This window comes from Lichenostomus cassidix, chromosome 13, assembly GCF_008360975.1.
Source record: "Lichenostomus cassidix isolate B80296 chromosome 13, HeHo_3.0, whole genome shotgun sequence".
Taxonomy (NCBI): domain Eukaryota; kingdom Metazoa; phylum Chordata; class Aves; order Passeriformes; family Meliphagidae; genus Lichenostomus; species Lichenostomus cassidix.
In genome coordinates this window covers 9,242,712-9,255,617 of record NC_139494.1, presented here as the reverse complement: position 1 = coordinate 9,255,617, position 12,906 = coordinate 9,242,712, and the positions used below count along the sequence as shown (strand labels likewise).

The 12,906-nt window shown below is 52.4% G+C and overlaps 1 protein-coding gene across 3 annotated transcripts in view; it reads right to left on the bottom strand.

The window, feature by feature from the left end:
- JADE2 (jade family PHD finger 2) overlaps nucleotides 1-11,822 on the bottom strand; it is a 77,933-nt gene extending 66,111 nt beyond the window's left edge. Inside the window, exons 1-4 of one of the 3 annotated variants that reach the window (XM_085073548.1) lie at nucleotides 11,312-11,814; nucleotides 8,550-8,668; nucleotides 4,823-4,880; nucleotides 2,315-2,400 (exon numbers count right to left, since the gene is read on the bottom strand). In XM_085073548.1, coding sequence (XP_084929674.1) covers nucleotides 2,315-2,400; nucleotides 4,823-4,880 — 144 coding nt within the window. In that variant the 5' untranslated portion in view covers nucleotides 8,550-8,668; nucleotides 11,312-11,814. Of the gene's footprint in view, nucleotides 1-2,314; nucleotides 2,401-4,822; nucleotides 4,881-8,549; nucleotides 8,669-11,311 lie in introns of all 3 variants that reach the window. The other 2 variants (XM_085073549.1, XM_085073547.1) reach the window with 2 other exon arrangements.
- Between the last annotated feature and the right edge of the window lie 1,084 nt (nucleotides 11,823-12,906).

The following is a 12,906-nucleotide window of genomic DNA, read 5'->3' as shown; positions in this document are numbered from 1 at the left end:
AAATTTGGAAGATGCTGTTGTAGAGGAAATCCATACCAGAGTGACCTCCAAATCATCTCCCTGCACTGCTGCAGGTCTTCGGGCAATCCTATATCCAACCTCAGACAATCTCCTGACCCTTGGGTTCCACCTGTAGCTGATTTCCAGCAGAGCTGGATGCCAGCAAGTGCAGGGGCGATGCTCAGTGAGGGGAGCACAGCTGAGATCCAGACTGCTCCATCTGCCTGTGTGCCCACCATGCTTTTGTAAAAGATGGTTTGTCAGCTTGAGCATCCTGGCCAAACTCCAGCTTGAGTAATCACACATCGCCTCCCCAAATTCCCCTGGAGTTTCACTTCAGATAAGCCACAGAGGTTCACTTTCTGCCCCAACTGTTGCTAAGCTGGGCACTGTTCAGCTTTTGCTCTGCTTTATTTGTTCCACAGCTACATTTCACTGAGAACCCTCCTCAGGGGATAACAGCATGAAGTAGAGGGATGAGCCTGACCCTCTGCAGGCACCAGATCTGATGTCTCCCCGAGTGCCGTGAACTAAGATTTAGTTTTCACTCCAACTGTTGTAGACCATCCTTCCTCAAGTCCAGAAACATTTTCATTTGCAGTCTTGGACTTAAAACCAGTAACTTCACTAGCAGCCAGGTAAATTCCTAGATGGCTGATTAATTAATATTAAAGACAAAATTGTGTCTGCACCAGTGAGGCAGAAAGAGATGCCCCAATTCGTGGAGGAGGATTTTACTGGGCAGCAGCAGGGTGGCACCTGTGACACTGTTGTGACACATGAGTCACATCCTCTCACATCTAACACGGGGCATCTCCGTGGTAGAGAATTTTGACAGCACCTAAAGGGCTCACCCAAGGCCTTTATGGACACATCAGGCACAGGGATGGGCAGTTATTTCAGAGAAGGGTAATGGTGCCACAGGAGGAGGAGATGCCCTAAATGCTTCACTTTCCAAGGGAGGATTCAGCTCACAGAAATCTGCCCCCCACCCCCCACTGAAAGACACATCTATAACCAAAAACCAACATTACCAGTGCTAATATTCAATTTTCCAACAGCCTTGTCAGCAGTCAGTGATATCTCCACCCCTGGTTCTTGCTCTCTGGAGTGTTTCCAACTAACTCAGCTGGTATTAAAAGCTTTCCAGTCCCTCTCTTTACCCAAGGCACACAGAACTTGGACTTTTTCAGTCTGTGTCCTTTGCCAACACATCAGATTTATCAATGTAAACCTGTCAGAGCAGTAAGAACCAAGAGCAGCTGTAATTCAGGCAGTGACCACAGGAAAACCTCAAAATCTCTACTCAGCTTGATGCAAAAGGAGGATGTTACAGAGGTTTGTGCTCACCAGGCCACAGCGTCAGGGGAGGTGAAACGGGGAGGGCTTGGGGAGTTCACATGAGCCATGCCAGCTTCATCTGCTTCTAAACTTAGCACTGTCTGACTCCAGACCCCAGTCCAGAGGGAAGGGAATGTGAGAACAATGTCCCTCTGGCTTTGCTCACGCTGCTGCTGAAATGAAGATGACCACTGCCAAACACTGCGGTTGCTACAACAGCAGCTCACGCCTGGTATAGTTTCCATGGCTAGTGGAAATGTATCCGAGGCACACAAGGAAAACAGGGCACAGCACCACCCCTTCTAGCACAGTCCTGGGGACAAACAGCTCCTCCCACGCCAGGCCCAGACCCTGCACTAGGGAGCCAGCAGGTGAACTTGGGCAATGTCCCCAGAGCGGGCAGCACTGCCCATACCAGCGAGAGGAAGCCCTGAGACAAGGTCAGACACCGATGGCCTCAGCTCAGTGCCCTTGAGCCCCGTGTCAGGGGGAAACCAACATGACACAATCTGCACCTCAGCTGTGCTGTCTCTCATTTCACAGCTCTCCCTGCCTCCCACTTGTTCACGGGGAGGAGTCTCCACGTCACTGTCCCCTGCCACCAGTGAAAGGGCACCGAGGTGGGCACCCAAGCCAGGGAACCATGGCATGCAAACACCCCAGTACTGCAGGATGTCCCAGTCCCACCAAACTTAACTCCTTTTGTGTCAGCAGGGATGGAGTGGGCACAAGGACCCCCACCCTTCACCAGAGATGCTCATCGTGTATCCCCATCAGCCCACTCCCGAGGAGAGCTGGGATGGACACCACTGTCAGGAGCTGGGGCTCTGCACCATGGGCTCTGGCTTCTTGGAGATGCCTTGTCCTGGCACCCACTGCCACAGCTGGCCATGGGCATGCTGGTTGCCACATCTGGGCAAGCACAGTCCCATGGAAAAACTCTCCTTTGGCAAAAGCCTAAAAGCCCACGTACCTCAGAGGGCTTCTTCTCCTTCTGCCGTGACCAGGGGGATTTGGTATTCGGAATTTTGGAGCATCTGGAGGTGGATGTGGTGTGACCTGCAACAAAGCAACACAGACAGGTTACCTGGGAAAGAGTCAAAGTTTTTTCTATACCTTTTTCACCAGCCCCACTTCCCCAGCCTCAGCCAACACTGTGGGTCAGCGCTAAGAGGGAATAATACCTTGATATGGCATTTTTTTGTGCAATATCATCACCACTGCTACCACCTCCAAAAGGAATGGTGGCTAAAGCCTGAAATGTGCTGGGACCACTACACTACTGAAATTTATTGCAAACTCATTTGTGTCACTATCACTTAAATAAAAGACTGTGCTTGTTAATGATAAATAACCAACTGATTATTGGAATTTCTGTGTAATAATGATGACAGCTCAGTCTTCTGTATAGCAGGACCTCTCCATATTCCACTATACAAAAATGTTTCTGTGAGGTTGCAACAAAATAACTACCAAGAGGCCTATTTAACACTCATTTTATCCTTGGAGGGCTAAGTAGGAGGAAACACCAGCATGCACAGAAGGAACATCCAAACAGGATGGAGGGCTCTGGCCAGGAGCTGAACTGACACAGGGATCAGGCTGCAGTACCACTGTGGTGGGAAATGTCTGTTCCTTCACCAGCTCAGGCAATTAAGCTCAGGTAAATCTCACATGCCCATTTTTGCTGGCAGGGGAAGAGGTACCAGATCACCTTGTACTCTTTACTTGCAGTGCACTTTCTTGTACTTCATAAAATGAAAACCTAATGTAGGGGCATCACTTGCTCCCAAAAGACAGCTTGTTTTTTGACTGAAGTGTCAGGCTAGATGTCATTAAAGAGGGCTCCAAATAAATGGAATTCTTTATAACATTTCAGAGCATGACAGGACTGTGTAGACAAAGCTCAGAGCAGACATCCCCAAGTTGCAGGCACATGGACTTTACTCAGCAAGCTGCTCCAAGGAGTGCAGCAGCTCCACAGCTTTCATGGAGAGATCAGCCACTAATTTCCACCTTGCCCCCTCTTCTCAAGCTACAGTATGATGCTACAGCTCTACAGGCTTGGATAACACACCACAACTACCCTTTCCTGGCAGAGGCATGAAAAAGAAGGTCACCACTCTGTTTACAACTATCCTGCAGGAGAGCATTTGTCAACAGCTTAGATATCACCTGCAGCATAAATATCCAAGCCCCACAGAGATAAGGCCATGTTGTTTAATACCATGATTAAAGATGCCTTACCCCTGACAGGCAGGAAAGGCAGCAAAGCCAGCGAGCACAGCTCAACTCCATAAGCCTTTGAGCATCTGGGGATTAGGAGACGGGAAGTTTGGAGCACGGATTCCAAAACAAACTCATTTCGGAGATAGAGATGTTTCGTTTTATGAGAAGCTAGTGGTGTTGACAGAGCCTGAAACACTTTCTGTGGGCACAGCTCAGACCCCCCAGGGCTCCAGCATGATGGGGGTCCCCGCTGGCAGCCCAACAGCAGGTTCCCGTCGGCAGTTGTGGTGCAAACTCCACTCACTGACAATTTTTTTGGCTAAAGCTGTGGGAACAGCAGCCAAACCCAGCAAGATCAGCCTTTCCATAACCCCCTGTAATCTCCCCATCATCCTGTTAGGAAAAGGCCCAGAAGTTTAGTGTCTTTAGTAAAGTCTCTTTCGTTCTCGGATATCCAGCAGCCAGATCCTGTAAAGTGTGGAGAGCAAATTCCCAGCACGGCCCAGATGAAATTACTGTGACATTTGTAAGAAACCAAGAGCAACTAGTAAGAAACTCCGGAGTCCAGACAAGGGATTAGGCTGGTGCCTCGAGGGTACTGAACACCGAGGCACTGCAGTATGTCTGCAGAGGGTGAAACCCTGGGATAAGTGGGAGAGGAGAGTGCTCTATTTATAGCCAAAATTCAGCACATTTGCACATGTTTATTGTTGAACACATGCTTCTGTGCCTTCCTGAATGAGGATGAAGTGAGGTAGATGTTGAAAAGCAAGCGTGGGCTTGCAAGTTCTGCTGGCTTGAGCCTTATCCCTTTTCCCACATCACTCTTCAGCTTGCAAGAAGGAAACAATGCAGCTCCAGTTTTACTCTGACTCCAATAAAAACTTCCCTTTCCCCCAGTACAACCCAAATCAAGAGCAAACTAGTCTCAGGCTGCAGCTCACAGGAAAGGACAACTCATCTACAAAGGCTGTTTGCTGCTTCGTTAGCAGATCTGCAATCAGCAGCTCTCCTCACCCAGACTCCTCACACGAGGGAGACACTCTCATCAGTTAAGAGCAGCCACAGCCAAGTGTTTAAATAAATTGATATCAGCTTGTTGCTGCATTTCTGACAAACCTAGCCCTGCACACAATTCGTTGTGCAGAGACTTCCCAGTAAACGCAGCTTCCTCCACTTTGTAAAGTAATTATTCAAGCATTTTGACTGCTGGAGGTGAATCTTGTTCAAAGCTTTGAATTAAAGGTCTTACTGTCAGTGGTGTCTGAGTTATCACTGCTGATGGAGTACTTGCGTCGTTTTTCTTCCATCTGTAACAAAAGAAATCGAGCATTACACTTGGTGTCCAGAAAACTCATCTCAGCACCAAAGCACTGCTACCTGAATATCTGCACAACCTCTTACCCCAGCACCAACCAGTCCTTACCCTCAGGTACAGACAACTAATCAGGGGCTGAAAAAAAGAAAAAAGGGAAGAAAACAATTCTCATTCAGCTTTTTTTGAGCTTTGAGGCGTGATTGTCTCTCTACCAACTTTTCCCACTCCCAGGAGTTACAGTGGGTGCATTTGGATCAGCTTTGCATGGAAATTTGTCTATGCAGGATTTGCATCCAAATGTCTCTTCTGCTGCAAGAACACTGCCAAGGGAGGAAGCTCCATCATGGACTGGACACTGCCCTACCAGGGACCGTGGTGCTGTTGGAAGGGAAGAAAGATGTGCTGTGAACCACCTGTCTGAGCTGCAGAGCTGAGAAGTGTGAAGCCAGAAGAATGGAAACTGCACACTCTCGGTATGTCTGCAGGGGGAAGTACGAGCATCCCAGAGCTGAAGAGAACCCCCGTGTGCCACAAGCCTGGGGTTTTACCCTCTGACTCATCTTCCCATTCAGCCGGCATCTACTTCTTTAAAGACTTGGGGAGTATCTGTCACACAGCCCAGCCCCAAGCACTTCCCACCACCGCACTGCTCTGCTGGGAGCTCCCCTGGCAGCGGAGCTCCTGGGGGGTGAGCAAGTGGATTCTGCACAGCTGCCGGGACTTCTCCATCCTCTCAGAGTCAGAATCACAGCAGCGGGTACCACCGCACTGATGAGGAGACTGGTTACAAGCTCAGCTGATTTGCTGTGAGACTTTGAACAAGCCACAGGAGAGCCTGAAATCAGCAGGTTCTCCCGAATTCACCCCTCGGGAACCAAGCGCTCGGAACTGAAAGTCAAGTACCTGTACCAGTAGGTGCTTCAGGAGAAAAAGAAAGGTATTTTAACTTTTGAAGATCCGAAGTTTACCAGTGTGGTTGGTGGCTGATCAACGTGGCCCCCAATACAGGGCTTGGGGAGCTCTGGATGCAAACGGACCAGACAACTATCCAACAGGCTGTGAGCCAAAATACATCCACAGAAAACAATCTTAACCTCATAGGAATATTCCTAGTACTTTCTGAGATATTTTCTAAGAATCCGAATGTGTTGATATGTCATACCCACTGTTGCTTCCACAAATGGTAAGCGGGAATGATAACGAAACACTGGGTTTGTGTGGTTTGGTTGCAGCAGGTACAAGCAGCACGCAGACTGGGATAGCATGCTAGAGCATGACATTCCCCTCAACATCAGGAAATGTTCCACATAAGCATATAAAACCCTTGCAGTAGCTGTATATTACAATATATGTGCTATCACAGCATTATAAGGGAAAATACTACGAAGTATCCTAAACATTTTAGCTATCAGTGTTGTGGTAAGGCATTGCCCTGTCAAAACGTGACTTAAAACACTCCCTAAGAACATGGCAATATCAATACGTCTCCCCTGGTGATTCAAGGGGAAACAGATGTTATTAAACCAGCCTTGTTCCAAGTAGCCATTAGATTTTGCTTGGGGGAAATGAAATTGAAGATAGCTCTAACTGCAGCTTACTTACTTTTACTGAAAATCCTACCTGAACCTCTTAAACTGGTTCCTACTGGTCTGAAGTGGCAAACAGACATTTGGAGCACAAAGACAGAGCAAAGCTTTTATTGATTCTGGAGTTCTTAATCACAGAGATTAAATAAGCCAAAACCAATGGGGGGAAAAAACCACTTGAGCTGAAGTAAAGGAATCCTACTGATAGCCAGTGAGATTTCCCAGGCTTCCCATATCTGCTTTTACAGCAGGACAGCATCACTGACATCTCTCTCCTTCCAAGGCAGGAAGAAAGGTTTACAATCAATGCTGAACACAGGTAGCAGGAGGCTGGCACTGGTTTTGGCTCTGATATATATGAGGAGATGCAATGATCTTCCCTTTAATTGAACTTGGTCCCTGCATCCTGCTTCTGTCCTACACCTGCCTACAGAATTAACTCGCTCACTACATAACTGGATGAATTGATATTCACATACAGAAGTGGTTCACATTGCAGCAAAAATAGTGTCTGTACTCCAGTAAATCATTTTGCCACTCTTTGGCAGGATCCAAGACAGCATCTTCCGAAGCAAACTGCATTAAATTTCTGAATGAAATTCTGGCTTGAGCAAAGTACGGACATATCTGAGCAGCAGCATCGAAAGGCTGGGCAGAGGATGGCATACAAGGTATTGTGGGCCTGAAGGGAGCCAAAGTTTTGGCCAAAACCAGGCCATTCCAGACAATGGTTAAGTTCCAGGCTGTGCTAAGGAGATGCTGTTTCCTGAGGGACTCATCTTGAGCAGCCAAACAGTAGTAAACCGCATGGCACTTAACAGAGGAATTTACTGTAGAAGGGTAATTGGGCCATTTCCCCATCTGTATCCCAGAGTTATAAAGTCTGATGGTGGGTGAGCTCTCACAACCCTTTTGGCACCCGGGGGAGGCGGGGAGGGACACACTGCCCACATCCCTCCCAGGGCTGGAGCTCCAGCTCCCACAAGCTCTCAGGAGCAATTCAGTTGGTGAGCTACTGAGCAACTTCAGTCTCCACAAAACATGGTCTCTGCTCCAAAATTAATCTTTTGTTTGCATTAGAAGTTAATTTCACCTTTAACTGACCCATTCCCCGCATGGCATCATTATTAAAGTCATAAACAAATACCAAAAAAATTTGTAATACTTTGAAAAGGTCACTGTTAGGTCAAACTTGGCCCAAAATCTAGTTTTTACAGAGCCAGAAACCAAGTGAAAGGTTTCTATGTAGGCTTGCTTAAAAAATTCAAACAGAAACAGATGTGGGTTTCTTTTATAAACAAATGAACATCCCCCTGAAGTGTCTGCAACTCAAATCCACAGGCATAGCCCTGGATAATGCCTGGAAACCAAAAAACTGAACTGCCTGCAAACCAACACATGTTTAGCATTGCCTTTGTTCAAGAGGAGAAAGGCAGATAAATGCTAAACCAAGGAAGATGATGGCCCTTCATCAGCCTAAACAAATGTAAATCACTAGGGCCTTGGACAAATTAGCACCAGGATTGGTGTTAAAATGGAGATGATGGCCCGAGGCTGGCTGGTCCTGCCTCACAGCAGGGGAAGGCTGGAGAGGAACTCTTGGGAATGCAATTTTGCCCAGTCCATGCAACCTGGGAGAGGTGGAGGCAGCAGTACTCCTGGTACACAGAGATGCCTGTGCCCAGATCCTGAGCTCAGCTGGGCACAGTGCCAGGGACAGGCACCCACTCCCATCCACACTAAACCAAAATGCCTCATCCAACCTTTAACCAGAACGGAACTCTTCCTCTGCACACCCCTCCACCAGCCCTGTGCTCTGGGGAACCCCCTGGTGTTTCCCAGCTCCCTGCAAACTCCTCTGCACATCAAGTCCACGTGGGATTTGGAGATTTTAGTGGCATCCCAGCACCCTGTGCAGGGGATGTTTCCAAGAATGAACCATTCTGAATTGTGGCAAGCAAACAGAGAAATTCACACATGCCTGCGCTCCCCACTTCCACAGGGAACAGGCACAGAAACCTGCATAAGTTGCAGAAAAAAAAAAAAAAAAAGAAGGATAAGTATTTGGTCATCACCTCTTCCCAGCCTCCCCGCAGGATGAGGGATGCGCCGCGCTCGGTCCCCGCGCCGTCACCTCTGACGCTGTGAGCAACACCGGCTGAATGATGTGCTCTGTTTGTGAGCTGCAATGAGACTGCAGAAAAACCACTTCCCTGTTTGTTCTTCCAGCCCAGAAATAGGAACACAAACAGAACATAGTGCCCCCAGCGGCACGCTCACGGCTCCGGCCACCGACCCCGCGCCGGGGACCCCCTGTCCCAGCGCCTGTGCCACCAGCTGTCACCGAGCCGTGGGGCTGCTCCCATCGCATCCCCTCAGCGCTTCCCCTCTGCCTTCAATGTGCTGTTCCTTCTGTCTAGGAACGCTGGCCAGTTGTTAGAAAGTGTAATAAGAAGGGTGGAGGGCTGGAACATCCCAGTCTGCGCACCGTGGGAGGGTTGTCCTCGTCCCATTGCCTTTTCCCGTGAGCAAATTTTGGAGCCAAGTGCTGCTACAGGAGGCTCTGTGGGAGCAGCAGCATCCCCCAAATTGGCACAGCCCCAATTTCATAGTAACAGGAGAACAAACTTTTGGACCAAAGGATGCACAGCAGCGGGGCTAACAAGACCCTCAGCAAATCGTGGTGCTCAGCCCCTGCATCTGGGAGGAAGCTTTTCTTACCATTCCTGGTAGCCCTGCAAAATGTAAATGCAAAAGGGCAGGATGCTGGTACTCAGAACAACCATTTTTTGGGCAGCAGGAGCCTGTCCCTGCCCGCCAGGGCTCGTCTGTCCCTCGCCTCCTCTACAGGCTGCTGCCAGCACCAGCTTTCCAGCAAAAACTCAGGTGCCCAGGTGAGGAGCAAGCCATCCCTCCTCTCCTCCACAACAACTCTGCTGTCTTGGCTCCCTGGGGCAATATTTAATCTCATTTCAATTTAAAACAAAACAAGCCCTCGTTTACTTCCTGTGCTTTGCCTCTCTCCACATCTAGAAGGAGATTTTTTTTTTTCTTTACTACTCACATTTATAACTTCGCTCGCCTCTTCTGACTCGTTACCTTCTAATTATCTATTTTTCCTTCAGCAAGCCCAGACAGAGCACGGGTAATCAGAAAGGTTACTGAGGGCACTGGGGCCACCCCTGCCTTCCGGGGGCAGGGTGCAGGCAGGGACACAGGGCACGGGAAGGGACACCGGGCACAGCTCCATGCCCACAGCTGACTGCCCCATCCTGCAGGTCTCTGAGCACCAAAAACCTCAGAGGAAATCAACAGGAGCTACAAGCACTCCAATCTTTGTATGAAAACCCACAGCAAGGCAAAGCCCGGACCTGATCTGAAGGACCACCCACCCACCAACTTTCAGAACTTGGGTGTCAAACACTATCAGCAGCCATCAACACTTTAAAGGCATTGCATCTCCTTGCCTACAGACCCCCTAACGTGTACCCTTCATCCTTTGCTCCAAGCCTACATTTTTGAACATCAGCCTCAATTTTCCTAAGAAAAACAAATTTAACCTTCGATTTAACCTTTCTGCAAGCTATTTTTGCTTCTATCTCAAGCTTATTTTAACCCCAGTAGCCAATAAATGCTTAAAGGTCAAACACCATTCCTAAAAGCCGGGCTCCTTACCCCCGGGGAGAAGGCTGAGATCACTTAATTTTTTTTCCCCCAAGCAAAATCTCCTCTTAAAAATGTCCCAGCGTGTCGGAGGGTCCTGGCTCGAGCCTTTCAGTAAACAATTTTCACTGTGGGGGCTCAGAAGGCACTGCGAATTTTCCCTGTGAATGCCATACCATCCTTCTCTTCCCACTCAAAAAGCGCTCAAAACGTATAGGTATGGAGAGCGAGATTTTTTTTTTCCTCCCTAATTGCAGTCGAGGTTGACAATTCAGCAGCCTCCCGCCTTTGCAGCGCTTCCCAACTTCCAGCCCGCCGCTCCCACCCCGGGCGCGGGGCAGGCGGGGGGCGCTGCCAGCCCCGCATCCTGCCCGGGAAGCGGCTCGGCAGGTGGGCAAGGGGCAGGAGCGCGGCGGGGGCGGCGCGGGAGCCGCCGGCTTCCCCGGAGGATGCGGGAGGGAGCCCGGGGAAGGGGGCAGGTGGCCGGGGAGGGAAGGGGGGCCGGCCCGGGGGCACAAGGGCGCGGGGGGACGCGGGATGTTTTCGAGCGCGGTGATGCCAGGGGGGAAGCGGCGGTGCCTCCGGGCCCGGCAGCCCCGGGACGCGGCGGCGCGGCGCGGTGCGGCGGGGGAAGGCGGCGGGGAAAGCCCCGCGGTGGGGAGGGAAGGGGGGAGGAAGGGGAGGGCAGGCGGGAGCCGGCAGCCGCCACGCCCCCGGGCACCGCCATCCCGGCCCCGCGCAGCGCTCCGCGCCCGCGGCCCCGCCGCTCCCGAGCGCGCTGCCCGGCCCCGCGCTGCCGCCCGCCGAGCCCCCGCTGCCCGCCCGAGCCCCGCGGGGCGCCGGGGCGTCCCCTCCTCTCCCGGCGGGCAGGGCAGGGCGCGGGGCCGCTGCCGCAGTCATTAATTCGGGGAATAAAGGGGCGAAGCGGCGAACCGAGCCTTGAAAAGTTCTTGTTTACGTCCCCGCCGCCTCCCTCCCGCACTTGCAAAGGAGAGTGACCACCGTGCGCCATCCGCCCCGGGAATGCTGCACATCCCCCGCCCGGCAGCCGGGGGAGGGAGGGAAAAAAATAAATAAAAAAAAGACATAAATACAGCAAAAGCAGGGGGAGCTGCAAAATAACCATCCGCTGCAAACCCAGCCCGCTCCCGCCGCCACCCCGCCGAGCCTTTACCTTGGCCAGGAGTGTCCGCCCGGAGTTGCGCCGGTCTCTGGGGTGACGGGCGGGAGGAGGCGGGGGCGGGGGATGCTCCCGCAGTCCCCGGCCGGGAGAGCCCCCTCGGCGGCTCAATCCGGTGTCATTGCCGGGGCCGCGCCGCCCGGGCCCTCCTCAGGAGCGCCCGCCCGGTAACTCCATAGATGCGGCCCCGCTCCCAGCCGAGATGGCCGCTCCGCCGCGGCCGGGCGAGCCCTGCCCGCCTGTTTCTCTTTCTTTTTCACCCCGCACTTCCTCCGGCGCTCCGCGCCCCGCCGCCGCCCGGGCTCCGGCTCCGGCTCCGGCAGGGAGGCGGGGAAGCGACTTTCGGAGCGGGGACGGATAATGGTGGCGGTGCTTCCACCCCCCCCACCCACCCCCCCCGCCTCGGCCGCCCCAAATCTTCAATTTCTTCGCCTTCTCCCCTCCCCGGGCGCCGCGGCAGGGCCAGGTGCGGGCAGCGCGGGTCCCATCGCGGGCCGCGCCGCCGCCGCCGCCGCCCGCCCCGCGTCACCCCCCCGCCGGCCGCCGGGGCCCCATGGCGCTGCCCGGAGCCCCAGCGCCGCTCGCCCGCAGCCCCGGCGCCCCGCAGCCGTCCCGCCGCCCGGCCCTGCACACGCACTCACACTCGCACACACTCACGCTCTCCGCCCCCCCCGCCCGCTCCCCCTCTCCGCGCTGTGCACACGCGTACACGGGGCGGCTTCGCCAACCTTTAAAAAATAAATAAATAAAGGAATAAGCTTATACTTAAAAAAAAAAAAAAAAAAAGGGCTTTTGGCGCCATATTAATGACGTACTTAAAATTTGCCATTTCTCCTGCGTCAAAAAGACGGCTCTTGCCCATCGCGGGGCGGGCGGGGGCCGCGGTGCGGAGCTGCTCCCTCCCTCCCGCACCCGCGCAGCAAAGTTCCGCGGCCGCGGGAGCCGCCGGGGCGGGGGAAAGGGATGCGGAGCCTCCGCGCCGGCACGGCGGCCGCTCCGGAGGGGCGAGCAGCGGCGGGGCTGGGGATGCGGCTGCAGCAGAAGAGCCCCCCCGACCCGTGCGTGTGTCTGTATGTGTGTGCTCCCACAAAAAACTTCGCAGAGTTTCCGCGGAGAGGTGCGGAGCGGCGCGGCTGCCTCCCGCCTCCGCGCGGGGTGACCCTGCTGTGCGCTCCCCAAACGAGTGTTTTGGGCTCTGGCTGGTTCAGAGCTGCCTGTTGACAGCTGTTTTCTGGAGGATTAAAAACAACGGCAGCAGTGCTGTCGGGATAGAAACGGCTTCTTAAATTAAAATAATAATAATAATTGGATGTACACCATGCGTCTTCCCCAGCTCCCAGGGGCCCTACAGAAGTTGGCTTGCACTGTTTTAAACCATTGCTGCAGGAGATTAAAATTCAAGTTAAAGACTGTCTTTCAGTGATAATCTGCCATCATCTCTTACGATTCGTTAAACTGGTCAGTTCTAAAACTGTGAATTACCGATTATAAACCATTGGGAACCAGAGCTACAATAGCCAGATGCTACTCACCGTACATCCCTGTTGTGGCTCCTTATAAACTACCAACTTGAACGAATTAGGCTGCAA